This window comes from Mesocricetus auratus, unplaced genomic scaffold, assembly GCF_017639785.1.
Source record: "Mesocricetus auratus isolate SY011 unplaced genomic scaffold, BCM_Maur_2.0 Super-Scaffold_100014, whole genome shotgun sequence".
In the NCBI taxonomy this organism is placed as follows: Eukaryota; Metazoa; Chordata; class Mammalia; order Rodentia; family Cricetidae; genus Mesocricetus; species Mesocricetus auratus.
In genome coordinates this window covers 23,201,411-23,216,062 of record NW_024429197.1, presented here as the reverse complement: position 1 = coordinate 23,216,062, position 14,652 = coordinate 23,201,411, and the positions used below count along the sequence as shown (strand labels likewise).

The following is a 14,652-nucleotide window of genomic DNA, read 5'->3' as shown; positions in this document are numbered from 1 at the left end:
GGGGGGAAAGAGTGTGTGAGGTGTCCCAACTAAGGAGTTTTCAGGATGCTTTGTGAATTTGTAGTTTTTTCTCCCCACTTCCTTCCTGTTCTCCTCTTTTATCCCTCCCCCACCCCAGCCTCTTTCTTTCTGTGGTACACACTTAAGTGTACTTGCAGAGGCCACAGCAAGGACGCCTGATGCCTTCCTCTAATGGATCTCCACCTATTCCCTTGAGAAAGTGCTCACCCAACCTGGAGATGGTTGTTCTTTAGCTAGGCCAGGAGCCAGCAAGCCCCAGGGATCTTTTTGCCTTCCTGTCTGAACTCACTTCTCACTGGAGTTAAATCTTCTGCTCCTGCCCCTTCAAGTGGGGGGATTACAGATGTGTCATTAGGCACGGTAACATTTGTGGCCTTTGTGGTCTTCTTTCTTTTCTCCCCTCCCTCCCTCCCTCCCTCCCTCCCTCCCTCCCTCCCTCCCTCCCTCCCTCCCTCCCTCCCTCCCTCCCTCCCTCTCTCCCTCCCTCCCTCCCTCCCTCCCTCTCTCCCTCCCTCCCTCCCTCCCTCCCTCCCTGCCTCCCTCCTTTCCTTTCTTCCTTCCTTTTTCCCCCTCTGTGTAACTGCCCTGGATGGCCTGGAACTTATTCCGTAGACCAGGCTGGTCTCGAACTCAGAGATCCACCTGCCTCTGTTTCCCAAGTCCTGGGATTAAAGCCATATGTCACCACTGGCTTACTCTTCATAGAGATGCCTTCTAGTCTTGGTTTGTGCTGATGCTCAGGTACGAAGATGACTTAGGGAATATAGATTTACTACCTGAAAGTCTGGAGACTGGAGGCTTTTAGTCGACATTCCTTTCTTAGAGAGCCGTGTGATACCTTTCTCACGCAGTCTAGTGCCAGGAAAAAGTTTGCCTCCCCAGAAAAAAAGCAAAAGTGTGAAACCCCTTCTTTCTGCCATACAGTGAGAATTATGTAAACTACACCACCTTTGCTTTTGAGACATCGTCTCGCACTGTAGCCCAGGCTGTCCTTGAGCTCATGGCAAGGCTCCTGTTTCTGTCTCCTAAGTGTGTGGATTCACTGTCATACTATTTCCCTTGGCTACCTGATGTTCAGCGACCCTTTAATGTGTCTTTACAGTCACAAATTTATTGAACATTTCTTATGTAATTTCCCTCTCCTTTTAAATAGTTTTTCATCTTTTTGTCTTCATTTTAATTGTACAGGTCCCTTACCCACAATTCTAAAACGTAAAAAAAAAAAGAAAGAAGAAGATTTAAAAATGTTAAAAATGGAACACTGTTTTAAATTCATGAAGCTGAGTTTGAATATTCACATGTTGCTGCAGAATGCTAATGTGTTTGATTTCAGGGCACTGCCCCAGACCCCGTGGGGATGTTACATAATATACAGCATGTTCTTTCTAAAACCTGCAAGATTCTGAGTCTGAATGATAGCTAACCCTGAGGACTTCAGACAGGAGCCTGCGGCCCTGTGAGTGAGAGCATGGATGCCCGCAGGTCCCCACAGATCCTCAGGAGAGGCAGTGTGTGCCATGGAGAGGCTCCAACATGCCTCTGGTGGATGTGGCCGGATATTGAAAGAAGCCAAAGGGAGACCTGCCCATGGCCGCCGTTGGGCCTTTGTCTCAGTGCCCAGCTCCCAGCGGCTTTACCTGTCTCTGGAACTTCTTGTGGTCGTGTTTTCTTGGACAGTTTCAGGGCTGATTCAAGGTCAAAGATTTGGGAGCGGGTTAACTTCAGCTCCCTGCGGAGCTCATTAATCTCCTTGATCAGAGAGACATTTTCCTTTAGGAAACAAGGAAAAGCAGTGAGTGGGGGGCTCAAGGGCTGGGTGGGTGTAGGGTGTGCCCTCCTGGGCCTTAGAACCAGGAACCTGGACCTAGGTTAATCTCTGGACCCTGCACCGGCATTGGGGTCTGCCCTGCTCATTGCTAAGCCTTTCAAGGTACCAGCCTGCAGTTTCTGGGGGCCTGGAACCGTTCTACCCATCTGTGCTCTTTCAAGTATCCACACGATGCTTTCCTAGCCACTCCAGATACACTTTCATGTGCTTAAACACGGTAACCCTTATAGACTCTATTCCTATCGCTTGGTGATGGATCTGGAAATTGAACCCAGGATCTTATGAATGCTAAGCATGTGCTCTGCTATGGAACTATATCCCCAAGCCCTATAATTGTAATTTTATAGAAAAATAAAGTGGGCTACCACAGAGGTTATGTGAGTGGCCTGAACCACACAGTAAGAAGCAGATTCAGGATGTTAACCTCAACAGCACTCTTAGGTACTGTGCTAGCTTCTTCTCATACCCCCATTTGTTGAAAACAAGGGACATCTGTCCTGAGTGCTGGGATTAAAGGTGTGCACCAGGAACGCCCAGTTAGGACATCTATTAAGTCCTTATATGCAACAAAAGACTCTTGCCCTCAGCACCATGCTATTAGCGAGCAACACAGAGTAGTAAGCAGCTAATTAACATCTGCTATATCCGCTGGAGACTCACTTATTTACGTTTGACCAATAGTCATCTATTTAATATGTCTGTACTGGGTACCTGTGCTGACTAGTTGACACAGGCTAGAGTCATCAGAAAGGGAACCTCAGCTGAGAAAACGCTTCCGTTTGTAAGATCTGGCTGTAGATCGTTTTCTTAACTGGTGGTGGATGTGGGATGGCCCCACCCATTGTGGGTGGTGCTATCTCTGAGCTGGTGGCCCTGGGTGATACAAGACAGCAGGCTGAGCAAAGCACAGTAGTCAGCTCCTGCCTCCAGGTTCCTGCCCTGTTTGAGTTCCTGACTTCCTTTGATGACAAACAGTGAGTGATGTGGAAGTGGGAGCCAAATAAACCCTTTCCTCCCCAACTTGTTTTTTGGTCATGGTGTTTCATCACTGCAATAGTAACCCTCACTAGGGCAGTGCCCATCATGGACCAGCCACTGCATTGATCCTGGGGTAGATAGAAAGTGAGATCTGGTCCCTGCGCTTGACTTCACAGTTTAGTTAGGGTAGGAGCATATGTGTGTGACTCTGGCTTGCTGGTGTGGAGGAGTAAGGGGCACAGGAAAGACACTTAATCTTGTCTGAATGACAGATGGACTCTGAGGAGTTGACCACAGGGTTAGCAGGGAAGAGGGTAAGGGATGTTCCAGAGCAGTGAACCACAGGACAAGGGTACAGAGCGTGGCATGGCTGATGTTGGGGGAGTAGTTTCTCTTTTCTCCTTCGCTGCACCTTAAATCTCTGCCTTCTGCTTCACACTTAGCACAAGGGTCCGAGGCTATCACTAGGGAGGAGTCCCCATGCCCATAGGTACAGAGTGAATGGCCACTGTGCTCTCAGAGCCCACGACTCAGTGTTCAGTTTGCCTCACACATAGAGTCTCACACAAATACTGCAGATAAATCACCTCTGCATTGTTAAATGGAGCTGCTGGCTCAGTGGGCCTGGTACAGGTCCTGAGAGTCTGTTCTGTTTCTTCTTCTTTCTTCTTCTTCTTCTTCTTCTTCTTCTTCTTCTTCTTCTTCTTCTTCTTCTTCTTCTTCTTCTTCTTCTTCTTCTTCTTCTTGTGTGTGTGTGTGTGTGTGTGTGTGTGTGTGTGTGTGTGTGTGTGTGTAAACCAGAGAAGGACATTGGCTGTCTTGCTGAGATGGATTCCCTCACTGGGCCTGGAGCTAGGCTAGCGGGCAGTAACCCAGCTATCCTCCTGCCTCTCCTCCCCACAGCACTGAGGTTACAGGCACACGCGGTCACACCCGCTTTGTACATGGGTGCTGGGGATTTGAACTGAGGTCTACACGCTGTGTAACAAGTGCTTCACCCACGGAGCCTTCTCCCCAGACCACACCTCTGCTCTTCCAGCTGGCCGTGCCTGTTTACGGGTCAATCTAAGTAGGGTGATGCTGTTTGGAAACACAGCGGAGCACCTCTGGGTGGGGTTACATCAGGAGTGGTGAGGGTGGGGCCAAAGCTGGATGAGCTCAAGCCTCCTCTCTGAGTTGAGACAAGTCCTCCTATGCTAAGGGGAAGCGCCTGTGGGGCCTTTGAGGGAGCGGGGACCTCCAAAGATACCCCTAATCAAAAGGTACCCCAGAGACTCTTGGTCTAAGCGCAGATTTCCAGTATATCATACATTCCAGCACTCCTCACTTCCTGCAGGTTGGAAGCAATGCCCAGCGCTCAATGCCAGGCTTTGTTCTCCAGGCCAGGCTCCACGCCCATTTTTCTGAGTTGGCGGGCTCTCTCTATCTAATGCTTTATGTTTTTTTAACCAAGCCTGGCTCTGGCGATGGGTCACCCATATTTCCTTTCCAGATGCTATCTAGTAAAATTCCCTGCCAGTCTCCCCTGGATGGTCCCCTTGCCAGCTTTATATCGTAATGTGATTGCTTCAGTATAATTTTATTGGACACTAAGACCTAGGGCATTGCTTTGCATGTGAGATGTGCTCAATAAATATGTGTGGGCTGGGAAAGCAGGTGAAGAATGTGAAGGGCACGGAGGCAGAGGGGAGGGGCTTTTGAGAGCCACAGAGAACTCCTGGGTGCACTCATAGGCCTGGGGGCCAGGAGGCGCTTTCTCTACCCCTCCTATTAGCTGGCTTTGTTTAGCTTCTCTTCTGCCTGTCTATAAGGGAAGAATCATAGCTGGGTTGAAGACTGTAGTCCTCTCTGGTTCCTCTCCTAGGCACTTCCAACCATTTTGCCACTGCACCCCCACCGTGTTTGTGCTGAGTCTCCCACTGTCATTCATCTCCGCTGTTAGCAGCTTGCTCTACTACTGGAATGATTCTAGGCAGAGCCCTACATTCTCCCCACCTCTGAGCCAGCCACCACCCATGCATGATTGGGCTATCTGGATCCTGGTTTCCTTTGAGAGATGGCTCAGTGCCTAAGAGCATTCCCTGCTCTTCAAGAGGTCCTGAGTTTAATTCCTAGCAACCACATTGTGGCTCACAACCATCCATAATGAGATCTGGTGCTCTCTTCTGGTGTAAAGCAGCACATGCAGATAGAGCTCTCATACAAATAAATAAATAAAGAAAGAAAGAATAGTAACTGTGTGGCTTGGCCGCATCCCAGCACAGCCTGCATGCATCACCTTGGCCGCACCCTAGCACAGCCTGCATGCATCACCTTGGCCGCATCCCAGCACAGCCTGCATGCATCACCTTGGCCGCACCCTAGCACAGCCTGCATGCATCACCTTGGCTGCATCCCTGCATAGTCTTTGTGCATCGTCTCATCTCACCCTTCAGGAGTCCCAGGGGAATGTATTGTCAGATTCATCGGGGTATGAAGACATTAAGACAGTGACAACAGGGTTTGAGTGTTGCTGTGCCCACCTCCACAGTGCCCTGTTCCCAGGTCTACTGCCTTTCTTTCCCATTCTCCCTGTCACATCCCCTTTATGCCACTCTTGTTCCAGTAGCTCAGACAGAACGATGCCAATGACAAGCTGAGGTCTTTACAAAATGCTTTCTAATGTGCCCTATGTTATGAGAAACCTAAAGATCATAGTGAAGCCAACTGTGGGTGTCTCTGTAAATTAAAAAAATAAAGAAAGTGAGATCAACAAGCTTGCTAAGCCTCTTCCTCCTGGCATACTGGCCAAGATGGTCTACAAAACCTCTTCCAGTCTTCCAGACCTCCCCCAGCCAGCTACCAGGCCACAGAAAAGATCTGAGCAGTTCGGAGTTTGGAGACTCCCGGAGCAGTCTGCAGACACTAAGGTCTTTGTGTTGAGACTGAAACAAGGTAACAAGGGCTACCTTAGACCCTTGGAACAGAATGATGATGTCCTGGTTGAACTTTCTGATATTGATGGCAAGCAGTGAATGGAAGGGAATGCCCATAGCTCCCCCTACTGGCTTCTCAGAGTCAATGCCTTTAAGAGTAGGCTGTTGCCTCGGTGTGGGAGAATCTGGCCACTGATGAGGGCTGTGATCCTGGAAGCCTCACATCTGTTAGCAGGATCATCTAACTGCACAGATATAGCCAGCCTGTTATCTTCCTGCTCGTCCCACCTCCCTCCCGTGTCTGACCTGGCATTTCAATTCCTCATTTCTACTCTGAAATGCCTTTGACATCACCACATCCCCTCTCCAAGCTTTGCTTTTTTATCCCTAACCTGACATCCGTCTAACAGGTTTCTTCACTTGACTGAATACTCTGCCAACCGAGTCCACCTGTGCGAGGCAAAGGCACCTGTGTCTGAGAAGAACTCTGGCCTGTGTTGAGGATGAGTCTCACAGTTCCTGGAAAGGAGCAGAGGGCCCTTTCCAACACGACCCAAGCCTCAGTGCCGTTCAGGTAGACTCTCGCTGCCTCGGATGCTCTGCAAAAGTGAGCTGTGGACCCTAAGTCCCCACTCTCAATCCCGCCCCTTCCTCTGCTGCCTCTCTGCCTGGAAGGAAGGCCCTTCTCCCAGCTGATCCTCAGCCACCTTCCATCCTGAGACCAAACTCCAGCAGCCCTCCCTCCTTTGAGTCTTCAAGGAGCATGCACACAGCCGGATGGTCCATGCTCCCCAGGCTCTCTGAGGGCAGGAATACTTTATATCTATCATGGAATCCTCCATGGCTGACACACAGCTTGTTGTGTAAGAAGACCTTGAAAAATGAATAAAATGTGTGTTTGAGGTGTTTGTATTACATAGCAACTCTCATTTCCATATTTGCCTGAGCATGCCAGGGAACAGTGCGGAGGCCCTGCACTCCTATCTGGGTATACAAATGAGATGGTGGCCCCATTTCCCCCCTCAGTTGTTTTCCAGTGGATTGCTCAGTCACTGTGCCTGCCCTGGCTTTCCTTAGCCTTTTTAGAATAAGGTACTGGGGCCACAGAAGAACTCCAGCAGTTCCAAACCATGGTGTGTGTGTGTGTGTGTGTGTGTGTGTGTGTGTGTGTGTGTGTGTGTGTGTGTGTATGTATGTGTGATGTGTGTGTTTTGTGTGTATGTATATGTGATGTGTGTATGTGTTTATGTATATGTGTGTATGTACGTATATGTGTGTGTTTATTTGTGTATGTTTGTGATACGTGTGTATTTGTGTGTGTATATGTATATGTGTGTATGTGTGTTTTATGTTTGTATGTGTGTTTATGTGTGTGTATGTGTGTGTTTTATGTGTGTATGTGTGTACATATGTATGTGTGTATGTATGTGTGTGTGCTTATGTGTGTATGTTTATGTGTGTATGTTTATGTATGTTTGTGTGTACGTATGTGTGTATGTATATGTGTGTTTTATTTGTGTATGTGTGTGTATGTGTGTACATACGTATGTATGTATGTATATGTGTGTGTTTGTATGTGTATATGTGTGTGTGTGTGTGTGTGTGTATCTGGAATCAGTTGTGCTCTCCTTTTCTGCCTCCAGGCCATGTATGATGAACTTTTAGATTCATTCACTTATTTTCACTGTAGCTCTTGAATTATTTCTTTGCTGATATAAAGTAAAAGAAATGGCATTTTTTCTGGCTTCCATAAATGTTTATACACATCTGTACCCACATGAACGTGTATAAACACTGGCCCTTTCTGAATGGAGATGGAGGAGGAGTGGATGGGGGCATAGAAGGGAGGAGGGGGAGGCAACAGGAGGAGGAACTGTGGTCAGTATGTAAAACAAAGGAAAAGATTTAATAAAACAATTTAAGAAGAAATGGCGTCTTTGAGCCCTAACTCTGTGCCAGGCAGGTGACTGCTGTTTGTCTTGGCCAAACGTCACAGTAGCACTGGGGCTGGTGTCTTTTGCCCCATGTTACAAACAGACAGAGTGGTCTCCGGAGCCCCACAGTCTCCTGGCCAAAGAGCAGCGACGCAGTGTTGCCTTGGTCTACGCAGATGCTGTGTGCATTCACCTCCCACACCTGAGGATGTAGTTCCTAGCTAGGCCTTGCGTAGGCCCCGCCTAGGCCCTGTAACCTCCCATGGCTTTAGCCTGACCCTCTTATTCAGTCTCAAGGTCCAAGAAGAAAACAGTTTTTAGCACCCAGGACAGCAGTTCTTTAGAAAGAACAGTCTTTTAAAAATGTCTTCTGGACTGGACATGTAGCTCATGTGGCAGTGCTACTTGGTATGCACGAAGCCCTGGATTCGAACCCTAACCCTTGGAGAAAGGAGACCTTCCTAACTTTTGCAAGCCAAGTATTACCCAGAGCCCTGATAAAATCAGCAAGAAGTCTCTGTGTGCTGCTGGGACCCAGAGCCCCACCCCCAGGCCCCCTTCTTGTCCCCTGATGTGGTCTAAGTCTCTTCTTTAGATCCACAGAGGTCATGGCACACAGGTTTCTTCTCCCCACCCCAGAGACTGAGTTTCCCTGTGTAGCCCTGACTGACCTAGAACTAGCTCTGTAGACCATGCTGGCCTCAACTGTAGAGATCTACCTGCCTCTGCCTCTGCCTCTGGAATGCTGGATTAAAGGCATGAGCTACCACACCTGGCTAACACACAAGTTTCAATGCTGTTTAAGATAGAAGACTTCCAGGGACCCACCTCACAGCAGCACTGGTTGAGTCTCTTCTGCACCCTGGACCAGGGTCCTACCCTGATCCAGCACTCCCTAGGGCATGGGGGCGGGGAAGAAGCATGGTATCGGCCCTAGCAGCTTCATGAAGGAATTTGTGCCCTACAGCAACCCCGTGGCTCCCCCTTCCTCCCTCCCTTCCTAGGACTGACTTGTTGCTTTGGGCTTCTGCTGGGTGTGGAGAGAGGGACCAGCTCCTGGAGGACCTCAGGTTGGTGTGGCGGTGGTAGGGCTCCGCCATGCTACCAGGTGACAAACACTGTCACCCTTGTCTCCTTGCCTGGCTTCCTGTGCTCAAAGCCCATGTTTTGGGTACCCCAGGCTCTTAGGAGGACTGTGTGTGGTTGCTGGTACCAAGGGGCCTGCCAATCACATCCACTGCTCTTTCTGGGTCTCTGGGAACTTCCATGGTTTGAAAGGGTAGTGGGAAGGGGTGCTGGTTTTAAAATGGCGAGAGACCAGCTGTGCCTTGGTCTGGCCTCAATTGCTGCATGTGACTTTCCAACCTGGTATCTGGTTTCAATCCAAACTGCACCCTGTTCCCATTCCAGAGTTTCAATCAGGACATTAAAGAAATGTAACCAGAAAAGTATGTGCCCTATGTGATTCCGATGTTCTCTTTTGATATAAATTCATATTAATTGCCTCAGATGATACTGACACCCAGAGATCTGTCAGAAGCATCTTGATGGGCAGTCCTGACAGAATGCTTGGGTGGGGGCAGGAATGGGGCTAGGCTCCCTGAGTTGTCTTCTGAAGGATCCTGGGAGTTGGGTGTGGGAGCTCATTAAATATGATCATTGCCAACTCTGTGGGTGTGGCTCAATCTGGACCAAAAGATAAGGGTAAGACCTGAGGCACCAGAAAGGGAGAAGAGGCAGGTGGAGACTGGCCAGATACATCCCAGTAGGTGGGAAGAACAGAATAAATAAGAAGCAGCAAAGTCAGGTGAACCAGGAGCTAGAAGAGGGAAGGGGGTGAAGGAGTCAGGAGAGCTGTGGCCTGGCCACATCATGGGTAACTTAGAAGAGAGGCAGGACACCGGCTTGTTAGGAATAGGATGAGATGGCAAGCGGAACAGGGAGGAAGCAATAGGGCCACTAGAGGGCATGACGATGCCTAGAGGGGCTCCTTGGCGGACCCCGGGCCATAGTGACAGCCAGGGAGAGCTCTGAGGAGTCAACAAAGAGGAGTCATGAAAAAGCTGTGGGTCTCTGGATGTCTGGGGTGCCGGGATGATGGGAGGTCTCATGCAGCGAAGGGATGCACATGTCCATTACCTGCATGATGCGGACGTAGTCGGCGCGATGCAGCTCGCCCTCCTTGACCACTTTCTTCTTGAGAGTGGCGAGGTTCCTCTCCAAGTGCTCCCGCTGGCGGGCATACTCCTGCTGCAAGTCTGAGTTCAACCCTGCAATTTCCACCTGGCGGATTGGGGAGACCCAGCAAAGCGGGGGAGACGTGAAGCACAGTGCAGGGCAGTGTGGGCGGGGAAGGGCAGGGCAGGGCACTCGGAGCTCACCATGTCTGCCCGCTGCACGTACTTCTCAAAGAGACCACGGATCTTCTCCTTTAGCAGCCGCGGCTCCTGGATGTATGCCACGCAGTTGTGAAGGTCTGTCTTGAACCGTCGGACCAGCGCTTCCAGGTCCCTCTCCTGCAATCAGACATTTACTCCTGGGACTGCAGGGTGCACTGCATGCGGAGGGGCTTCAGGGAGAGGCGAATGACACAGAAAGGGACCAAAGTATCCTTGTCTGGGATTGACACCTGACTGTTGGGGACCGCCCTGGGCACAGAATGCCAGATGGGCAGTCAGCCCAAAGGTAGCAGTTCTGAAACTCTTGTGCACCTGCCTGGGCTGGGTACCCTTCCGGAAGAGCTGCCAAGAAGACAGGGCTTGAGACCACACGCACAAGGCATTCCTATTGCTCTAGATTCCTTTAATGGTTTCAGGCTCAGAAGATGAAAGGAAGCTCATGTGGCCACACTTTTGTTTAGAGCCAAGAAAGATGTATCATTCTCTTCCACAGATCCATATCCAGGACCACCCCTTCCCCCTTAGGACCTCACCCAGCATTTGTTCCCTTGACAGTCAGGAGCACCGTTGTGAGTGGATGAGAAACCCCTACCGATTGTTGTACACTGGACTAGCTCTCCAATCCTCAGCCATGCTTTCCTTGACAGCCACCTTACCCAAGGGGGTGCCTCCCTTCCCTCCACTCCCATAGCCCTTTACCCACTTTACAGATATCTCCACATATCTCCACAGCTATATACAATTTCTCTGTACATAATTTTCTATCTCTATATATTCTATGCACAGCCCTTTCCGCTTGTGAAGAGCAGGGCCCCGCCCCCTTCCCATGGGCAGCTTTATAACTTCGGCAGTGTGCACAGCCAGTGTTTACTGATGAGGACAGAGAAGCTCAGTCTGGTTTGGAAAACATTTCGGGTGGTCCTCAGGCATAGTATACAACTGCATCCTCGCCTGGGGCCAGAGGACCAGGCTTTCCCAGGCTGGCTCTGAGTTGAGAACGAGCTCTGAGTACTGGGGGGCGTTTTGTTTTCCCTCCTCATTTCTTGGCCCTTACTGCTCTTATTTACAACATAAGAAGCCTGGAACGGGCCAGGTGTGTAGCAGGCACCTGTAATCACAGGATTAAGAGTTCCAAGGCAAGGTTGGGCCATCCCATCAGTTTCAGGCCAGCCTGGGTTGCAGAGTGAGACACGCAGGGGCTGGAGAGGTGACTCAGTGGGTAAGAGTGCTTGCTGTGCAGGCATGAGGACCCAGCTTTAGATCCCAGCATCCCACGAGCCTAAAGCCCCAGCACTGGGAAATGGAGACAGGAGGGTTGCTAAGGTCCCTGGCCACATAGTGTGCCTGAAGAAAATGACAAGCTCCAGGTTGAGTGACAGAGTCTGTCTCAAGGAGATGAGACAGGGAGTGACAGAGTCGGGCGCCTGGCTTCCTCCTCTGACCTCTGCACATAGGCAGACTGGATTGGAGAGTCTCTAAAGTTCTCCTAACATCAGCGGTTTGGGGGTGCTCAGGGCATTTAACCACTTCATTAAGGGCAAATGACCTTTTAAATCGTGTTCTTTCCCAGGCCAAACAAACCCAAGGCTAAGGGTGTCCTATAAAACAGTGGTTCCCAACTTTCCTAATGTCGCAACACTTAACACAGTTCCTCATGTTGTGGTGACCCCCAACCCTAAAATTATTTTCATTGCTACTTCGTAACTGTAATTTTGCTACTGTTATGAATTGTAACATAAATATCTGAGATGTAGGCTATCCGATATGTGACTCCTGTGAGAAGGGTCATATGACCCCAAATGGGCCACAACCCAGCGTTCTCATCCCCTCATTCATACACCCAAGCTGTTTAATAGTCACGGATGAATTTGGACATGTAAATTTGTGCAGGCCTGGAACCAGACAGGCCTGTGGGCAAGAGCATGAGTTAAAATGGGAAGTGTTTCTTAGCAATGGCTGGCTGTCTCGAGGAGCCAGCTGCCCGCTGCAGGCAGGTGCCAGATCCCGAGTCCACGCGCTGCCAGACGCCGAAATCCTCACACCTTCTGCTGCTCTTTGCGCATCTCCTGATCCGTGGCTCTCAGTTTCTGCAACAGCTCCGTGATGTTCAGCTCCAGTTGCGTGTTCTGCTTATGGAAACGCTCCAGTTCGGCTTCCATCTACAGAGAGCCAGGGGATGGTGGCATGAACAAGGGAGTCAGGAAGGGAAACTGCATCTGAGAGCAGACATCTTTCACGGGAATCCTGACACTATGTTTCTTCTCTAGTTCCCAGGCATGTCCTCTCGAATGAGATCTCTGTCCTGACTGCTTGCCATCCTAAAAGCACCCCTCTTGACTGATACCACATCCACTGGGGTCCTGGGTGTCTGTGGCCAGGCTGCAGAGTTTTCTTCTTAGTCACCACCCCTTTCCCTAACCTGGCAGATTCCTCTTTTTTGAACCCTTTCTAACTCAGTCACCCTGCTGCTCAAGGTGGGTCCTGCCAGAGAAATACCTCCCTCCCCAATTTGGAAGTCTGCATGAGTGGGGCTTGACCCTCAGGAGCCACAGTCATTCTAAACCGACAGTTGGGGCTTGTTTCTAAAACAGAGAGCTTTGAGGGACCAGAGTGCCATGCGGGCAACTTTCAGTCTAGGGCATAACACAGGGAAGAGCTGAGAAGGACGAAACCAAGGGCTGCCCCCTCTTCAGAAAGATGGCTGGAGACGCCAGCAAGAAGCTGAAGGTTTGTTCTCCCTTGCCAGAGCTGTCTCACCCAAGGCACATCTGGTTCAGATGAGACTAGCTGTGGAGAAACCAGGTCCCCCTCAAAGAGTGGTGTTTGATAGCCGCCCCGAATCTGATGGCACTGGACTCATGGTGGTGTGATGGAGGCTCAGTGGGGGTGGGATGTTTTTAGGGGATGGGATGTTTTTAGGGGTGGGATGTTTTTAGGGGATGGGGTGTTTTTAGGGGGTGGGATATTTTAGGGGGTAGGATGTTTTTAGGGGATGGGATGTTTTTAGGGGTGGGATGTTTTTAGGGGATGGGGTGTTTTTAGGGGGTGGGATATTTTAGGGGTGGGATGTTTTTAGGGGATGGGATGTTTTTAGGGGTGGGATGTTTTTAGGGGGTGGGATGTTTTTAGGGGATGGGATGTCTTTAGGGGGTGGGATGTTTCTTGTTTTGTGTGTAGGGTGGAGGTAGGTGGAATGCCCCCCAAAAAACCTACCCCAGGTTCTATCATCACATTTTAAGGTTCCTGTTAAACCTTTTGAGAGCCTGGGAAACTTCTAAGAAGCTACTTCCATGTTCTTTTTTTTTTTTTTTTTTTTTTTTTTTTTTTTGGTTTTATGAGACAGGGTTTCTCTGTATTGTTTTGGAGGCTGTCAGTCCAGCCCGGCCTCAAACTCACAGAGATCCGCCTGTCTCTGCCTCCCGAGTGCTGGGATTAAAGGCGTGCGCCGCCACCACCTGGCTTACTTCCATTTTCTTGAACACAGAGGAATACCTTTTTATCATTAATAGCCCTCTGAGGCAATGCCTGGCATCCAGATGGACCCTGTGAACATCTGATAGAGGAAGGAAGGAGGGAAGGAGGGAGGGAGGGAGGGAGGGAGGAAGGGAGAGAGGGAGGGAGGGAGGGACGAACTGAGGGACTGACTGGGGGAAGGAGGGAGGGCAGGTGCCTGCAGTGGGCAAAGGGAGGGAGGGTGAGGGGTGGGAGAAGCAGGAAGTAGCTGCTTCCGGAAGAGTCATGGCAGACTGCAGAGAGCCTGTGGAGGACACGCAAGAATGGGGCTTTCCTCAGCCAAAGCAAGAATGAGCTAGGCACTGGCTGCTTTGACGGAAGACCCAGGTTCGGTTCCCAGCACCCACATGGTGGCCTACAGCTGTCAGTAACTCCAGTTCTAGGGGATCTGACGCTCTGTTCTGGCCTCTGTGGGAACCAGGCACACATGTAGGGCACATGTATGCATTCGGGGCAAAATACTCTTACACATAACATACACGGCTAAATAAATCTTTTTAAAAAAGCAATGAGCTGTGGGAGGCTAAGAATACAGAACTGATGAGGGTTTCCACGTCCTAGAAGCCTCTGGTCTAAAGAGATGAGATAGCTGAGTCAGAGGGCTGTGTGATGGATTCAATGTTATCTGTGGCTGAGGTAGAAGGTACCTGGGCAGATGGCGCCCTGTGTGCTCTGGGGCTTGAGCATGGGCAGATAGCGCCCTGTGTACATCGGGGCTTGAACATGTGCCTACCCTAGGAGGGGCCACTTCAGCTGAATGTTATAGAGCTGTGTTTTTCAACCTGTTGAGTCTTGACCCCTTTAGGGTTACATATCAGATATCCATATGTATCAGATGTGTAGTATCTAGATATTTATATTACGATTCGTAACAGTAACAAAATTACAGCTATAAAGTAGCAACAAACTAATTTCATGGTTGGGGCCACCACAACATAAGGAACTGTATTAAAGGGTCACAGCATTAGGAAGGTGGAGAGACACTGTTATACAGACAGTATTGGAGGACATCGGGAAAGAGAACAGCAGGCACAGAGTGGGTGGATGGGTAGCCTGGTGCATTT

The 14,652-nt window shown here is 49.9% G+C and overlaps 1 protein-coding gene across 4 annotated transcripts in view; it reads right to left on the bottom strand.

Annotated features, from left to right (window-relative positions):
• Positions 1–14,652, bottom strand: part of Cfap57 (cilia and flagella associated protein 57) — a 72,253-nt gene that overhangs the window by 5,334 nt on the left and 52,267 nt on the right. For 3 of the 4 annotated variants that reach the window (XM_005083869.4, XM_040756799.1, XM_021235131.2), the window contains 4 exons: positions 12,118–12,234; positions 10,058–10,192; positions 9,816–9,959; positions 1,659–1,791 (listed from right to left, as the gene is read on the bottom strand). In XM_005083869.4, the coding sequence (XP_005083926.1) occupies positions 1,659–1,791; positions 9,816–9,959; positions 10,058–10,192; positions 12,118–12,234 (529 nt within the window). The remainder of the gene's footprint in view (positions 1–1,658; positions 1,792–9,815; positions 9,960–10,057; positions 10,193–12,117; positions 12,235–14,652) is intronic. The other variant, XM_040756800.1, reaches the window with a different exon arrangement.